The 18,762-nt window shown below is 36.3% G+C and overlaps 1 protein-coding gene and 1 pseudogene across 5 annotated transcripts in view; one reads left to right on the top strand and one right to left on the bottom strand.

Moving 5' to 3' along the window:
* RAP1GDS1 (Rap1 GTPase-GDP dissociation stimulator 1) overlaps nucleotides 1–18,762 on the top strand; it is a 156,750-nt gene that overhangs the window by 109,038 nt on the left and 28,950 nt on the right. For all 5 annotated transcript variants that reach the window (XM_028117770.2, XM_028117768.2, XM_028117767.2 and 2 more), the window contains one exon: nucleotides 3,819–3,947. In XM_028117770.2, the coding sequence (XP_027973571.1) occupies nucleotides 3,819–3,947 (129 nt within the window). The remainder of the gene's footprint in view (nucleotides 1–3,818; nucleotides 3,948–18,762) is intronic.
* Nucleotides 7,108–7,357, bottom strand: LOC114220095 (small ribosomal subunit protein eS27 pseudogene; annotated as a pseudogene).

Genomic DNA, 18,762 nt, shown 5'->3' with positions numbered 1-18,762 from the left:
ATTGTGTTTGTTGAGCTCTGATAAACATTCCCCTGGAGTTGCTGGTATTCACTGAAGGATGCAAAAATTCTCAGTCCTGCACTGTTTCACTTTTTCAGTTCTAGAGAATGTGAACTATATCTGGTTCTAAGAATGTTTTCCAGTTAGTCTCTGATTTAAAAGTCATACTCCTGATACCCATCCATAATGAGTGTCACCTACCATCCTTTGAAATCCACTCACAAGCTTTCTTTGGGCAATAAGAAAAAGTGATTAAACTTAATCATTTGTTTCCAGCAATAAGAATTAATACCAATTTATTCCAGACAAACAGGACCCCTACTTAATCCTACCTCTCCAAAAAAAAAAACCTATTGATAACATACTAAGTTGTAACTGAAATAGGCAAACAGACCCAACCATGGAATATTCTCCTAGGCTTAAGTGGAGTTTCTACTCAAATAAGCAAAATAAAATAAATGTTCAGGCGCTTAATGTAATTTTGCTCAAAATATCCAAATACCAAAATCTAGGATTCCTACCATGCTTTTAATTTTTATTTCTTTTCCTGTTACTTCATCTGCCAAGCACATCATTGAATTTCAGAATCTCTATTCCATGTTCTGTTTTGTTTTGTTTTCCATCTCCTATAAAAGTTAGGTAATCCTTTGGCAGTGGTTTTTAAACTTTTGGTCTCAGGACTCTTTTAGACACTTAAAAATTGAAGAAGACCCTATAGAATTTTTGTTTATAAATATGGGCTATCTCTATCAATATTTACCATATTAGAAATTAAAATGGAGACAATTTAAATTATTTAATATCGCATTTAAAATAATAACTCACATTACCATGTATTTTTATGAAAAATAACTTTTCAAAATTAAAAATATTGCTGGGGCACCTGACTGGCTCAGTCTGTAGAGCATGTGACTCTTGATCTCAGAGTTGTGAGTTCAAGCCTCATGTTGGTGTGGAGCCTACTTAAAAAAAAAAATTGCAAAATTAAAAAAATTGCGTAGAAGAATAGCATTTATTTTACTGTGAATGTGTGATGGGGCAGAATATGATGACCACCAACAGAATTTGGTGCCACTGACTAGATTGATAATAAAACCCCAGCAGTTTTACCCACCACTGTTTCTGCACCATTGTATAAATATCAGTACAGTACAAAAGGCATATAAAATCTTGGTATTTTTATGAATGTAGTTTTGGTTTTATGATCCTCTGAAAGGGTTTTGGGGACCCCATTTTGAGAACCATGTTCTAGGATACCTGCTTATCTTGAAATGAAAATTTGTATCAGTCTGTTTGAGTAAAGTTTTTTTCCTCATCTGGGCCTTCATTATCCAAGGAGAATGACTTACCTGCAATTGATATGAACAGACTTTAGAGTTATCCGAGTGTAATTTTTGTTTTAGTTAGCCTCATAGAGATGGATATAAAAGAAGGCACCCAAGTGATCAAAAATGAGTATGTCCATTGGATGACTATATAATTTTTCTCTTTACCTGTGTGTGGTATGTGTGTTGTATGTGAGTATACAATTAATTTTGCTCCTGGGTAGCATTAAAACACATTTTCCCAAAGGAAAGTGATTTTCATGAATTAGGGTGATTCACACCAAATGCCATTGGGCTATACTTCTTTTTTCTCCTGATTTACCACAATTTCAGATATTACTGCTTCAATTTGTATGCCAAAGATTTTTTGAAACTATGCAACATTTCCTATTTTTTTTGTCCCTCATTTCCCTGGAACCAAAATTCATAATACCTTAAAAGCAGTCCAAGGAAGTGGTAGAGATGCCAAGTTAGGAGAATATGAAGAACATCATCTTCTAAGTGGTATTCTCCTGTTGAGTTCTCTCCTTCATAAAATTTGTTATTCCTCTGATGTCCCTGGACTGTTGGATTTTTATAGTGTGTGCCAACAGTACTGAGGGGGTGTGTGTGATGCTTACATATATGCAGACATATAGTGGAGTTTGACTCACACTCAATGCATGCGCTAGTGCTCACGCTTACATACCTGAAACTTAATGATTCAACAGCTCTGCAGTATTTGAAGAGGTAGTCAAAATGAGTAAATAAATGAAATTTAAAAATACTGCTAAAGAACAAAGATCTGCAAAGGTGATCCAATAATAAGGAACTTTACTGGTAAGTAATCAAAATAATTTCTGACTTGGAAAGCTTATTGGTGCATGATCGTTACAAATACTATAACTATTCTGCCGATAAAACACTTAACACTATACCTTTTAATATAAGTAATTTGCTTATAAGATAATACAGATACTGTGAATCATTCATCAATTGATGAATTGTATAGTAAAAAATATTTAACATTAAAGGCATAAGAACAAATCATTTAGTTGAATATATTCTTTTATTTATGTCTCTTTGGAACAGATTTCATAATTCCATTGCAAAATTTGAAATTGTTTTAGACTCTTTGAACTCTAAATGTAAACTTCCCTTTTTCCCAGGCCTATATTCTTGTTTTGGTTATAGGCCCCCCACAATTGAACCAGATAATATGCGTAATTACCCACTCATCAGTTTTCAGGGTGATAAGCCTCGGTTGGCTATCCCTTGATACTTTATTCTAAAAGCAGGAAAAATTGACTACAAAGACTGCAAGGCATATAATCAACTGGAATGTGAGGCAGCTCAACCCGCCTTCTTGTTCTTATCTGATAATCACCCAACCACCTCCTTATCAATTGATTAAGAACAGAAAGAGTGATGAAGAGATTAGTAAGCAAACTGTCAAAGGATGCATGCTCTAGGGAAAATGTGTTTGTAATAAATGGAATTTTTATCTTTAGATTCCCAGTAGATAACTTTAAAAAGAATATGGAGAAAATTATTAGCTTGAAAATGTCATATAATTTTCAAAAGAAACAGAATTTTGAAAGCATTCCTGTATCTTTGGATGAAACAGTTATTAATAGTGATAGTGTTTTACATAGGCATGTGAGTGTTTATATCTTTCTTAGCGTTTTGTAAGAGGCAGTACTTTTGGTTTTCATTTGGTCTATTTACCTTCAGCTTTGCTACAGGTATTCTGTCATAATTTGTTCATGAAGAGCCATTGTGGAAATCCAAGGCCTGTTAAATACTTTAAAACTAATTAGTTTCTTAGAAAATGAAGGCAAGCCTTGATGACAAAGCATATTGATCTCATTCTCTTTACTTCTCAAGCCAAATTTTCTTTACTAAGATGCTTGTCACTTATTAAAACTTTGAAAAGAAAAATATTTTAAGCAACACATTTTTTCCTTGTAAAAACTACTTTCCTTCCTAGCAGTCATCGGAGAACATTCTGCTACAAATAATCAAAACGATTTTTGCGTATTATATATATTTTTCATTCTTTATTATGAAGCAGCTGTTTTTAAGGGATTCTAAGATTCTGTCTTCTCTTGGTCTTTATTAAATTTGTTTTTCTATGCTTTTGTATACTCTGCTTTCCTATAATACAAATATTACTTTGTCTAACCTTTTCACATAACTAGCAGTGGTAATGTTTAATTATTTATACATTTTTAAAGCCTACTCTACAAAGGTATACGACCCTGTTTTAAAAAAAAACAACAAAACTAATGTTTTGACATGTTGAGTTCATTCCTAAATTTCTTTTAGTTGTTGAAAAGATTCAAAACTCTTGTGAACTAATGTTTTAAGATTTTTCAGACAATTGTATGGATGGACTTAATCTTATTTACTGTAATTGAAATAGTATTGAGTTTGCAATAGGGAGAATAAGAGGTGCTTTCTTACTAATGTTCATTTGATACATAAACACTTTTGTTTGTTTGTCTTTTACAGATTCCCTTCAAGCTCAGCTTATCAATATGGGTGTTATACCTACCTTAGTGAAATTATTGGGCATCCATTGCCAAAATGCAGCTCTTACAGAAATGTGTCTTGTTGCATTTGGCAACTTAGCAGAACTTGGTAAGTCCTAGTCATGAACCACAAATGTAATTAACTTATTAATGTACTTACAATAACTTTTCCTATAGATGTTAACAACCTGGAGAATCCATGTAGATTATATTATTTTTTTGAAGCATTGTAGATACTTCAATGTTTAAAAAAAGTAGGTCAAATTATATCTTATGATTATATTGTTTATAATTGGAGCTCCTTTGCTTCCCTCATTGTTTTATCAACGTTTAAAGTTTCCACTTGTATATTATTTAATAGAGGTGAATATTTAAAATGATCTCCACTTGACTTTAGTATTCTTAAATGAGAGATGGTCTTGAAATCAAATATTGTATTTCCAGGACAAAAATAAAGGATTATTAATTTATTACATTTTATATAAATTGTTTATCGGTTAAAAAGGAACCTAACAGACTAAAGTTTTTCCACCTTTTTAGAAAATCCCTAAAAATGATAGAGGACTGGGGCTCCTGGGTGACTCAGTCATTAAACGTCTGCCTTCGGCTCAAGTCGTGATCCCAGGGTCCTGGGATCCAGCCCCGCATCGGGCTCCCTGCTCGGCGGGAAGCGTGCTACTCCCTCTCCCACTCCCCCTGCTTGTGTTCCCTCTCTCGCTGTGTCTCTCTCTGTCAAATAAATAAAATCTTTAAAGAAAAATGATAGAGGACTTTTTCATAATAATATATTCATAACAGCATTAGAAAAAATTAGGAGAAACCCTTGAAAATCAGAAGGCAGGCAGAAACAGACCAATACTGGAAACACAGCCCAGTCATAACAGAGAAGAGGACTGATGACTCCAGCACCCCTGTGTCTTTTCTCTGTTTTATTTTTCTCTATATCCTTAATAGTACTCTCTTCTTTCTGACCTTCCTTCCTGTGATTCTTTATAAAGTTACAACTCTTGGTCTGAATCTATCCCACGACCATGTTCGTAATAATTTTGTATTATGGGGACAGTGAAGCCAAAGGATGTTTTGTCATAACTAAATATAATAGCTAAAACAAACAAATTAATTCTATTAATTATACCCATTTTATAAATAAACAGAAGCACCAGGACTCTAACCTTGGATTTTCTGAGAGCTCATGTTCTTACATACTACACATTAAAATCTTGATCTCAGGGCGCCTGGGTGGCTCAGATGGTTAAGCGTCTGCCTTCGGCTCAGGTCATGATCCCAGGGTCCTGGGATCGAGGCCCACATCGGGCTCCCTGCTCCTTGGGAGCCTGCTTCCCCCTCTGCCTCTCTCTCTCTCTCTCTCTCTCTCTCTCTGTCTCTCTCTCTCTGTCTCTCATGAATAAATAAATAAAATCTTCTAAAAAAAATTAAAAATAAATAAAATCTTGATCTCAGTACTTTCTTTAGCTTAGACTTTAAATGCTTCAAATTTAAATGAATAGAGATTACTTATCAGAGCTAATTTTTAAATCTTTTTTTTAATTAAACAGCAACATGAGCTAATTTTTAAAAGCTTTGTTTTTTTTTTAAAGAACAGCAACATGTTTAGATTGAATTTCTTTTCATGAGACTGGAACTTTGGTTTTTTTTGTTGTTGTTTTTTAGTACAGTTGATGCACAGTGTTAAAAGTCATTCTTATTCAGTGGGTCATCTCCTGGTATTTATGAATGTCTTTGTTTTCTATCCTCTTCTGCTTTTCTTTTTTTCATACTATCTTATTTTCATAAATTCACGTAAGACCAAGAATGAAAGAACATTCATTCATTGTTTTACAAGATACTGTTTTCCATTATTAAAATGGATTGTAGGAATTTGTGACTGGTGTACTTTGTAGAAATAAAACAGAAATTGTGCTATAATCCCTGATAATGTCCTAATCTTGGTAACAGAAACATAAACACCATTAAATGTGAGTTGCTTCTGTTAAGGCATCAGGATTTCTTAGGGAGAGTGCATAGACCACCTCAATTCAGCCTCCTCTCCCTAGTCTGTATTAAAGGATGTATATACACCCAATTAGTCCAATTTCATAGTCTATTTCCAGCTGTTCCTGCCTTTATCCCAGTTGGGGAATGAAAGGATAAAAGAGAACTATTCCTTTACATCCTAAGACTCCTAGAGTTTATATCATGAGTCTGTTATGTCCATGTAGTAGCTAGGTTATACAGCAACACTGAAATTGAATATATATGCTCCAGAATACTTTTCCTCTTTCCAGTGTGTGTTTTATTGCAATAAGTTAAGAAATCCACAAAGCATTATTATTATTGACATAGGTAAATACCAAGTTCCCATCACATTTATATTACATACCTATGCATATGGCATATCACTATATGCTAGAGTTACTTTTAGTCAAGTTTATTAATCAAAATGTTAAACAGCAGAAATTTTTGTGGTTTTTCTCACAAAAGATAGATGATAAAGACAAAATATAAAATAATTTAAGTGCAGGCGCGCCTGGGTGGCTCAGTTGTTAAGCGTCTGCCTTCGGCTCAGGTCATGATCCCAGGGTCCTGGGATCGAGCCCCGCATCGGGCTCCCTGCTCCGCGGGAGGCCTGCTTCTCCCTCTCCCACTCCCCCTGCTTGTGTTCCCTCTCTCGCTGTGTCTCTCTCTGTCAAATAAAAAAATAAAATATTGAAAAAAATTAAAAAAAAATAATTTAAGTGCAATCTACTACAGAATTGGGGACAAACAGGAAAATGCAGCTGTGCCTTTTTGTTCTCTTTGAGTCCTAGTTTATAGGACTTCCTTTTTATTTGGCTCCAAAATCTTTTATAAAGAAAATTTTCTGTTTAAATATTAGGATTTAGGGAGTAGAGGTGTTAGAATAAAGAATTGTACTTAGTTTCACTTCTTTCTGGAAACTAAAACTACAGTAAAGGGATACTTTTTTAAAGGTTTAAATCCACAAGGAAAGGGGAAAAGAAAAAAGGGAGAGGAGATGACACAAAAATATTTTAGGACCTGGGAAGAAAGACAGGCAGTAACTAATTTAGCAAAACTTTGATGTGTAAATCCTGGACTAGAAAGCCAAGAAGTAACCAGTTTGCTTTTTGGAATCTTCAGTCAGAATTTGGTGGTATTAAAATCTCATTCCCTTTCCATACTTCTCTTTTATTTTATTTCATTTTATTTCAATTTATTTTATCCAAAATGTGTTTATTGAGAGTTTCCCACTCATCTGATTCAGGGTGATTTTAGTGCTGCTTCCATCTGAAGGAGCATCTTTCTGTAAGCCTTGCTTTTCCTCCTGTGGGCTGGCAGAGGACAGGGGAGCAGCCAACACACAGAACTAGCCTTTTTGTGTGGCTAAAAACTGGTGATGTTGTAGCATCCTGGGAGCTTCCCGTCCATGATGTAGGCGTTGAGGCACTGCACCACACACTTCTTGTGCTTTCCCCTTGTCCTTTTCTGGGGTGGGTGGAAGTGGTCCTTCGTAAGGGGCATGTTCTTGTGGGGAGGTCATTACTACCAGGAAGCCCCTTCCCCCACTTTATAGTGACTACCCCTTCCCATGTAAGCCAAAGACTGTATTTCGTCTCTAGAAAGGCTGAAAACAGAAAACTTGTAGTCTGGAGACATCAGACTAACTTGAAGTAACAGGGACCAGAGTACCATTCCAAAAATAGTTTAAGTGAAAATAGATACACCGATGCTGAGAACCCCAGTGTTATTATCCCATTTGTCCTGTAGAACATGAAGATACTTAGACACAGAGGCCATCTGACCGCTTATGTTCATAGCTCCTGCTCAGTTTTTAAATCCCAATTTTTTTCATTTTATTAATCATGATGAGTATACTCTTTAATCCTCCTCCCCTACTTCCCCCACCCCCCAACCCACCTCCCCCCTGCTACCCCATCAACTTGTTCTCTCTAGTCAAGGGTCTGTTTCTTGGTTGTCTCTCTTTTTTCTTTTTTTCCCCTGCTCGTTTTTGTTTCTTAAATTCCACATACGAGTGAGATCATGTGGTATTTGTCTTTCTCTGACTTATTTTGCTTTAGCATTATACACTAGCTCCATCCATGTTGTTGCAAATGGCAAGATTTCATTCTCTTTTTATGGCTGAGTAATATTTCATTGTAAATACATAACCACTTCCTCTTTATCCATTCATCTATTGATGGACATTTAGGCTGCTTCCTTTGTTTGGCTATTGTAAATAAGGCTGCAGTAAACATAAAGGTGAATGTGTCCTTTTGAATTAGTGTTTTTGTATTTTTTGGGTAAATACCCAGTAGTGTGATTCCTGGATTGTAGGGTAGTTCTATGTTTAATTTCTTGAGGAAACTCCATACCTTTTTTCACAATGGCTGCACCAATTTGCATTCCCACAAATAATGCAAGAGGGTTCCCCTTTCTCTGCAGCCTCAACAACACTTGTTTCTTGTATTTTCGATTTTAGGCTTTCTGATAGGTGTGAGGCAATATCTTATTGTAGTTTTGATTTGCATTTCTCTGATGATGAGCGATGTTGAGCATCTTATGTGTCTGTTGACCATCTGAATGTCTTTTTTGGAGAAATATGTATTTGTGTCTTCTGCAATTTTTAATTGGATTATTTGTTTTTTGGGTATTAAGTTGTATCAGTTCTTTATATATTTTGGATACTAACGCTTTATGGGATATGTCATTTGCAAGTATCTTCTCCTATTTAGTATGTTGCCTTTTAGTTTTGTTGATTGTTTCCTTTACTGTGCAGAACTTTTTTATTTTGATGTAGTCCCAATAGTTTACTTTTGGTTTTATCTCCCTTGCCTCAGGAGACATTATCTAGTAAAATGTTGCTGTGGCCAATGTCAGAGAAATTACTACCTGTGCTCTCTTTTAGGATTTTTGTGGTTTCAGGTCTCACATTTTGGTCTTTGATCCATTTTGGTTTATTTTTGTGTATGGTGAAAGAAAGTGCCCCAGTTTTGTTCTTTTGCATGTGGCTGTCCAGTTTTCCCAACATCATTTGTTGAAGGAACTGTCTTTTAACTATTAGATGTCTCTTTCCTCCTTTGTCAAAGATTAATTGGCCATATAATCGTGGGTTTATTTCTGGGTTTTCTGTTCTATTCCATTTATCTATGTGTCTATTTTTATGCTAGTACCATACTGTTTTAAATACTACTACTTTGCAATATAACTTGAAGTCTGAGATTTTGATACCTCCAGTTTTTTCTTTTTCAAGATTGCTTTGGCTATTCAAGGTCTTTTGTGGTTCCATACAAATTTAAAGATTGTTTGTTCTAGTTCCATGAAAAATACTTTTGGTATTTTGATAGGGATTGCATTAAGCCTGTAGGTTGCTTTGAGTAGTATAGACATTTTAACAATATTTGTTTTTCTAATTCGTGAGCATGGAATGTTTTTTCATTTCTTTGAGTTGTCTGGCATTTCTTTCATCAGTGTTGTACAGTTTTCAGAATAGAGGTCCTTCACCTCTTTAGTTAAGTTTATTCCTAGACATTCTATTGTTTTCGATGCAACTGTAAATGGAATTATTTTCTTAATTTCACTTTCTCCTGCTTCATTATTAGTGTATAGTAATATAACAGATTTCCGTACATTGATTTTGTATCCTGCTACTTCACTGAATTCATTTATCAGTTCTAGTAGTTTTTCGGTGGAGTCTTTAGGGTTTTCTATGTATAGTCTCATGTCATCTGCAAATACTGAGTTTTACTTCTTCCTTACCAATTTGGATGCCTTCTATCTCTTTATGTTGTCTAATTGCTATGGCTAGGACTTCCAGTACTATGTTGAATAGAGGTCTTGAGAGTGATATCCTTGACTTGTTCCTGACCTTAAGGGAAAAGCTTTTAGTTTTGCACCATTGAGTATGAGGTTGGCTGTGAGAGTTTCATATAGGGCCTTTATTATGTTGAGATATGTTCCTTCTAGAACTACTTTGTTGAGGGTTTTTATAATGAATGGATTTCTTTGTCAAATGCTTTTTCTGCTTCTGTTAAGATGATCATATGGTTTTTATCCTTTATGGAATGTGATGTATCACATTGATTGTTTTGCAAATATTGAACCACACTTGCATCTCAGGAATAACCCACTTGATTGTGGTGTATGATTTTTTTTAATGTATTGTTGGATTCAGTTTATTAATATTTTGTTGAGGATTTTTGCATCTATATTCATGAGAGATTTTTACCTGTAGTTTTCTTTCCTTGTAGTTTCTTTATCTAGTTTTGGTATCAGGGTGATACTGGCCTCCTAGAATGAATTTGGAAGATTTCCTTCCTCTTGTATTTTTTGGAATAGTTTGAGAAGCGTGGGTATTAACTCTTCTTTAAATGTTTGATAGAAATCACATGTGAAACTGGTCCTGGACTTTTGTTTGTTGGGAGTTTTTTGATTACTGATTTAATTTCATTGCTGGTAATTGGTCTGTCCAAATTTTCTATTTCTTCCTCCTTAGTTTTGGTAGTTATTTATTTCTAGGAATTTATCCCTTTCTCCTAAGTTGTCCAATTTGTTGGTATTTGGGCCCTCTTTTTTTTTTTTTTTTTTTTTAATGAGTCTTCCTAGTATCAATTTGGTTGATCTTTTCAAAGAACCACCTCCTGGTTTCATCGATCACTTCTTTTGTTTTTTGGTTTCTATATCATTTATTTCTCCTCTAGTCTTCGTTATTTCCTTTTGTTGAGTTTGGCTTTCGTTCTTCTTTTTGTAGCTCCTTTAGGTATAAGGTTAGGTTGTTTATTTGAGATTTTTTTTGCTTCTTGAGGTAGTCCTGTATTGCTGTAAATTTCCTTCCTAGAACCACTTTTGCTGCATCCCAATGATTTTGGACCATTGTGTTTTCATTTTCATTTTTTCATGTAATTTTTAATTTCTTTGATTTTTGGTAGACCCATTCATTATTTAGTAGCATGTTATTTAACCTCCATGTTTTTGTGCTCTTTCCAGATTTTGTCTTGTGACTGAATTCTAATTTCATAGGCTTGTGGTCAGAAAAGATGCATGGTAGGGCATCTGGGTGGCTCAGTAGGTTAAGCATCTGCCTTCAGTTTAGGTCATGATCCCAGGGTCGCAGGATCGAACCTCATGTTGAGCTCCCTACTCAGCAGGGAGTCTGCTGCTCCCTTTCCCTCTCCCCCTCCCCCTGCTCATGTTCGCTGTCTCTCTCTCTCTCAAATAAATAAATAAAATCTTTTAAAAAAAATGCATGGTATGACTGATTTTTTTTTTAATTTTATTATGTTAGTCACCATAAAGTACATCATTAGTTTTTGATGTAGTGTTCCATGATTCATTGTTTGTGTATAACACCCAGTGCTCCATGCAATACGTGTGTCCTCCTTGGTACCCATCACCGGGCTAACCCATCCCCCCCTCCCCTCTCCCCTCTAAAACCCTCAGTTTGTTTCTCTGAGTCCACAGTCTGTCCTGGTTCGTCTCCCCCTCCGATTCCCCCCACTTCATTCTTCCCTTCCTTCTCCTAATGTCCTCCATGCTATTCCTTATGTTCCACAAATAAGTGAAACCATATGATAATTGACTTTCTCTGCTTGACTTCTTTCACTTCCCATTATCTCCTCTGGTCCCATCCATGTTGATGCAAAAGTTGGGTATTCATCCTTTCTGATGGCTGAGTAATATTCCATCGTATATATGGACCACATCTTCCTTATCCATTTGTCTATTGAAGGGCATCTTGGCTCTTTCCACAGTTTGGCTGTTGTGGACATTGCTGCTATGAACATTGGGGTACATATGGCCCTTCTTTTCACTACATCTGTATCTTTGGGGACAATACGAGTAGTGTAATTGCTGGGTCATAGGGTAGCTCTATTTTTAATTTTTTGAGGAACCTTCACACTGTTTTTCCAAAGTGGCTGTACCAACTTGCATTCCCACCAATAGTGTAAGAGGGTCCCCCTTTCTCCACAACCTCTCCAACATTTGTTGTTTTCTTGTGTTGTCAATTTTTGCCATTCTGACTGGTGTAAGGTGGTATGTCAATGTGGTTTTGATTTGAATTTCCCTGATGGCTAATGATGATGAACATTTTTTCATGTGTCTGTTAGCCATTTGTATGTCTTCTTTGGAGAAGTGTCTGTTCATGTCTTCTGCCCATTTTTTGACTTGATTTTTTATTTTTGGGTGTTGAGTTTGAGAAGTTTATAGATCTTGGATCTCAGTCCTTTGCCTGTAGTGTCATTTGCAAATATCTTCTCCCATTCTGTCAGTTGCCTCTGTTTTGTTGACTATTTCCTTTGCTGTGCCAAAGCTTTTTATCTTGATGAAGTCCCAAAAGTTCATTTTCGCTTGTTTCCCTTGCCTTTGGAGACGTGTCTTGAAAGTAGTTGCTGTGGCCGATGTCAAAGAGGTTACTGCCTATGTTCTCCTCTAGGATTTTGATGGATTCCTGTCTCACATTGTGGTCTTTCATCCATTTTGAGTTTATCTTTGTGTATGGTGTTAGAGAATGGTCTAGTTTCATTCTTCTGTATATAGTTGTCCAATTTTCGCACACCATTTATTGAAGAGACTGTCTTTTTTCCATCGCATATTTTTTCCTACTTTGTCGAAGATTATTTGACCATAGAGTTGAGGGTCCATACCTAGGCTCTCTATTCTGTTCCATTGGTCTATGTGTCTGTCTCCAATACCATGCTGTCTTGGTGATCATGGCTTTGTAATAGAGCTTGAAATCAGGCAATGTGATGCCCCCAGCTTTGTTTTTCTTTTTCAACAATTCCTTGGTGATTTGGGGTGTTTTCTGGTTCCATACAAATTTTAGGATTGTTTGCTCCAGCACTTTGAAAAATGCTGTTGGTATTTTGATCGGGATGGCGTTGAACATATAGATTGCTCTGGGCAGCATAGACATTTTAACAATGTTTATTCTTCCGATCCATGAGCATGGAATGTTTTTCCATCTTTTTGTGTCTTCTTCAGTTTCCTTCATAAGTGTTATATAGTTTCTAGAGTATAGATCCTTTACCTCTTTGGTTAGGTTTATTCCAAGTTATCTTACGGTTTCTGGTGCTATTGTAAATAGAATCAATTCCCTCATTTCTCTTTCTGCAGTTACATTGTTAGTGTATAGGAGAGCAACTGATTTCTGTACATTGATTTTGTATCCCTGCCATATTACTGAATTGCTGTATGAGTTCTAGTAATTTGGGGGTGGAGTCTTTTGGATTTTCCACATAAGGTATCATGTCATCTGTGGAGAAAGAGAGTTTGACTTCTTCTTTGCCAATTTGAATACTTTTTATTTCTTTTTGTTGCCTGATTGCTGTTGCTAGGACTTCCAGTACTATGTTGAATAGTAGTGGCGAGAGTGGGCATCCTTGTCGTGTTCCTGATCTTACGGGAAAGGCTCTCAGCTTTCCCCATTGAGAATGATTTTCACTGTAGGCTTTTCATAGATGGATTTTATGAACTTGAGGAATGTTCCCTCTATCCCTACACTCTGAAGAGTTTTAATCAGGAAAGGATGCTGTATTTTATCAAATGCTTTTTCTGAATCAATTGAGAGGACCATGTGGTTCTTGTCTCTGTTCTTACTTATGTATTCTATCACATTGATGGATTTGCGAATGTTGAACCACCCTTGCATCCCAGGGATAAATCCCACCTGGTCCTGATGGATAATCCTTTTAATATACTGTTGGATCCTATTAGCTAGGATTTTATTGAGAATTTTGGAATCCATATTCATCAGGGATATTGGTCTGTAATTCTCCTTTTTGATGGGGTCTTTGCCTGGTTTGGGGATCAAGGTAATGCTGGCCTCATAGAATGAGTTTGGAAGTTTTCCTTCTGTTTCTATTTTTTTAAACACTTTCAGGAGAATAGGTATTATTTCTTCTTTGAGTGTTTGGTAGAATTCCCCAGGGAGTCCATCAGGCCCTGGACTCTTGTTTTTTGGGAGGTTTTTGATCACTGCTTCAATCTCGTTACTGGTTATTGGTCTATTTAGGTTGTCAGTTTCTTCCTGTTGCAGTCTTGGTAGTTTATAGGTTTCCAGGGAGGCATCCATTTCTTCCAGGTTGCTTAATTTGTTTTTTTTTTTTACTGAGACTTGTTTTGTGACCTAATATGTGATCTATTCGGAAAATGTTCCTTGTGCACTTGAATGTATATTCTGCTGTTTTAGGCTGGAATGTTCTGAATTTGTCTATTAAATCCAGTGTGTTATTTGAAGTCATTCTTTCCTTGTTGATTTTCTGTTTGGATGATATGTCCATTGATGTAAGTGGGGTTTTACTGTATTACTATTGTATTATTGTATTACTTGCTATTGTAATCCTTGTGATTATTGCTATTATTGTATTACTATTGATTTTTATGAACTGTTTTATGTATTTGAGTACTTTTATATTGGGTGCATAAATATTTATAGTTGTTATATCCTCTTGTTGGATTGTCGCCTTTATTTTATATAGTATCCTTCTTTGTTTCTTGTTACAGTCTTTGTTTTTAAAGTCTGTTTTCTCCAGTATAAGTATTGCTATTCCAACTTTCTTTTGGCATCCATTGCATGACAAATATTTCTCCATCCCCTCACTTTCAATTTGCAGGTGTGTTTTGGTCTGAAATGAGTCCCTTGTAAGCAGCATATAGATGGGTCTTGTTTTTTTATCCACTCCTTTATCTATGTCTTTTCATTGGAGCATTAAGTACATTTGCATTCAAAGTAATTATTTATAGATATTTATTGCCATTTTGTTATTTGTTTTGTGGTTGTTTGTGTAGATTCTCTCTGATCCTTCTCTTGTTCTCTTTCATGGTTTGTTGGCTTTTTTTAGTGCTATACATGGATTCCTTTGTTTTTATTTTTTGCATATCTATTACTGGTTTTTGATTTGTGGTTACCATTAGGTTTGTATATAATGTCTTTTGTGTATAGCAGTTTATAATAAGTTGATGGTTACTTAAGTTTGAGTCCATTCTTTTCTTCTCTCCCCCCACACACAATTTTAGTATGTGATATTATACTTTACATCCTTTTATTTTATGAATCCCTTGACTGATTGCTAGGAATATTGATTTTTGTTGCTTTTGTGCTTTTTACTTTTCTTACTCTCACTTGTGGTCTTTCCTTTTTCACCCGAAGTGTCTCCCTTAATGTTGCTCGTAAGGCTGGTTTAGTGGTCATGAACTCTTTGAGACACTTTTTATCTCTCTATTCTGAATGATACCCTTGTTAGAGTATTCTTAGCTGTAAATTTTTCCCTTACAGCTCCTTGAATGTATCATGCCACTCCTTTCTAGCCTGTGAAGTTTCTGCTGAAAAATCCACTAATAGCCTTATGGGGTTTCCCTTGTATATAACTGTCTTCTTTTCTCTTGTTCCTTAAAATTTTTTTTTATTACTACCTTTTGCCATTTTTATTATTATGTGTCTTGGTGTGGACCTCCTTGGGTTGAATTTTTGGGGGGATCTCTGTGCCTCCTTGATCTGGATATCTGTTTCCTTCCCCAAATGAGGGAAGTTTTCAGCTATTATTTTTTCAGATAAATTTTCTGCCCCCTTATCTCTTGTTTTTCTGAGTTTCCTATAATGTGGATGTTGTTACACTTGATGGAGTCACTGAGTTCCCTAAAACTATTTTCAATTTGCGTAATTTTCTTTCCTTTGTTCAGCTTGGTTACTGTCCATTACTCTGTCTTCCAAGCCATTAATTCATTTCTCTGCTTCATCTAACCTGGTATTTATTCCATCAAGTGTATTTTTAATTTCATTTATTGTGTTCCTGATCTCTGATTGGTTCTTTTTCATCTCTGTGTCAAGGGTCTCACTGATGTCCTCCACTCTTTTCTCCAGTCCAGTGAGTATCTTTATGATCATTACTTTAAATTTTCTATCCGGCATAGTACTTATATCCATTTTGCTTTGGTCTCTTCCTGTGGTTTGATTGTGTTCTTTTGTTTAGGAAATGTTTCTGTCTCATTTTGTCTGACTTTCTGTGTCTGTATCTGTGTGTTAGGAAAGTCAGCTACTTCTCTTGCTCTTAACAGTAATAGTCTTATGAAGAAGAGGTCCAATAGTGCCCTGCAGTGCAGTGTCCTCTTTTCCCCAGGGCCTGGCACTTCAGGGACCATCTCCTGTGTGTGTTGCGTGTGCTGTGCTGTTGAGTCTTGGCCTCTTTTTCCTTCAGTGTAATTGCCTGCAGAGGCTCTTGGTCTACTGTATGCAGCAAGGTGTGTGGTTATCTACTTGCAAAACTAGACGTGCCCCTGCCAGGACCAAGGTCTCACAAAGTGGGCAGATCAGGAGATATGGAATTGGCAGGGTTTTCACTGGTCTTCTGGGGAGGAGGGTGTGGGGCACAGCACTGGGACTGAGGTGAGCATGACTGGGAAAGGTAGATCTGCCAAAGTGTGGGGAGTGGGGGTGCTTAATGCAACTAAGTTAGGTAAGGAGTGTGGATACCAGGCTGTCAATGTAGGAGGGAAATGGTACCTGCCAGCTCCTTTGTTCCTGGAGGGGTCTCCCCGTGATCCTTGTCTCTCCCAGCTGTGCTCTGAGATGAGCAAATTATTCCCCCTTGTCTGTCCCCCAGCGTTTTTCAAACTGCTGGTTTTACACTGTATCTGCACAGTCTGTTTGGCATGCTGTCTCTTTAAGGGCAGGAACTCCACTTCCTAATGCCTTCTGGGCTGTCCCAGAGCTGAACCTCTGAATTTTAAAATCCCAGGCTTTAAGTCCCACTGGTTTTAAGAACTTACAAAATTTGGCCCCTCTCACTATCAGAGGTTCAGAGATTCTTCCTCCCTGTTTATGGGCTCCTTGGTGTGAAAGTCTGTGTTCTGCCCTTCTCTATGCCATCGGCACCCTCCCCACCATGGACAGCCACAGTTTGTTTCACTCCCAGACCACCTTCCTACAGTCTTTGATGTGCTCTCTTCTCTGCCTTTAGTTGTAGAGTTTGTTCTGCAGTCTTCAGGTCGTTTCCTGGGTTATTTATGCTGATATGGGTATTATCTAGTTGTATCCATTGGACAGGACAAGGTTAGGGCCTTCTTACTCTACCATCTTCCCAGCTAACTTAAATCCCAATTTTTAATCAATATATAGACAATTAGAGAGGTAAGGATAGCTTCTAACATCAAAGGTAATGAAATAGAAAAAACAATTTGGAGAAAACAGAAACCATGCAGGGTGAGGGAAAGGCAAATAGGTAAGTGAGAAAAAATACTGGAAGTTTGAAACTGTAAGGATGCTATTTTTAAAGAAAGAGGAACAGAACAAAAGTCTTAAACATTAAAAGCACAATAGCTAAAATGAAAGACAGTTGTTTGGAGAAATAGTTGCAGAAGTAAAGTAAAAACAAGAGGATGGAAAATAGAAGAGAGGGGCGCCTGGGTGGCTCAGATGGTTAAGCAACTGCCTTCGGCTCAGGTCATGATCCCGGAGTCCTGGGATCGAGTCCCACATCGGGCTCCCTGCTCAGCAGGGAGTCTGCTTCTCCCTCTGACCCTCTTCCCTCTCATGCTATCTCTCATTCTCTCCCTCTCAAATAAAATCTTTTTAAAAAAAAAAGAAAATAGAAGAGAAAATACAGATAGAGAATTAGGCCAAAAGTTTTAGAAATAGATAAGGAGACCATTGCTAAATAACTTTAAGTATCACAGAACTAAAGTACATAATTTTGCATGACTGGGTCTGTCAAATGCCTAGCCTAATTGAAAATAGACCCAGATCATGGCACATCTGTTTGAAATTTTAAAATAGGGTGAAGAACATCTTATAAACTTAGAGGACAAAAAGTTGCATACAAGAAACTGTGACTATGTAGACATTAGATGTCTCAAAACACTGGCAGCCAGAAGAAAATAAAGTGCTGCCTTCAAAAATTGGAGGGAAAATTATTTCCAATATAGAATTCTATACCAAATCAAACTGTCAAACAAGTGTGAAGTTATAATAAAGACATTATCAAACATGAACATCTCAGAAATTTAATAACCCACATACCTTTCTGGAAGCCACTGGAAAATGTGTTCAACCAAAGCAAAGGATTTAAATTAAGAAAGAAGACTACATAGAAATCAGGAGATAAGAGATCCAACAGGAAAAGAAGAATTCCTAGTAGGATGGTGACATGAGAGCCCCAAATGGCCTGTTCTCAAAGACCAACTAGTCCAGATTGGAACAAGTCAGAGGCTGCTAGAGTTGGGGTTAGGGTAATTCTTGGAGGAGATGAAATTGATTGATTACCTAAAGTGAGCTTCTTAAGAGAAGATCAGACAGCTGATCAACAGTTTGGAGTTTGGAGCTGAATTAATGATAAGTACATAGAAAACTAAGCAAATGAAAAAAAAAATCCCAGAGGAACAAAAAATAATTCTAGGGAGAATGAAATACTCTATTATTAAAACACTAATTACTGATACAACCAAAATTATAATATAATTATATTGAGAAGGTGAAGGCTTTGGTAGGGGGGAAATAAGAGAAAGCTAAGGCCTAATTGTTTATATTGGAAAGTCAATCAAAAATACTTAAAATTAAAAAATCAAAAAGTGTCAATACAAATATGTTATTTAAAAATATGGAGGTAAATACCAATGACTTAGCTAAAAGAGCTTTATGTGCTTGGCTTCTGAGACGGAAAAATGGGAGAAGGAGACTGGATTTTTCTGGTAATATAAGTATTAAAACTAAGTATCTCTAAGCTCATATATAATTTTGATAAAAATAACTTTAGAGGTACCTGGGTGTCTCAGTTGGTTGAACATTTGCCTTCAGCTCGGGTCATGATCCAGCTATCCCAGGATCCAGCCCTCCTGAATCAGGCTTCCTGCTCAGCAGGGGGTCTCCTCCCTCTGACCCCCTCCCTACTCTTGTGTTCTCTCTCTCACTCTATATCTCTAAAATAAATAAATAAAAT

Source organism: Eumetopias jubatus, unplaced genomic scaffold, assembly GCF_037043125.1.
Source record: "Eumetopias jubatus isolate StellerSeaLion01/CBP00866 unplaced genomic scaffold, mEumJub1_p1.0 scaffold_2, whole genome shotgun sequence".
In the NCBI taxonomy this organism is placed as follows: Eukaryota; Metazoa; Chordata; class Mammalia; order Carnivora; family Otariidae; genus Eumetopias; species Eumetopias jubatus.
Note: the sequence above shows the minus strand (reverse complement) of the source record. Positions and strands in the feature narration are given on the sequence as shown.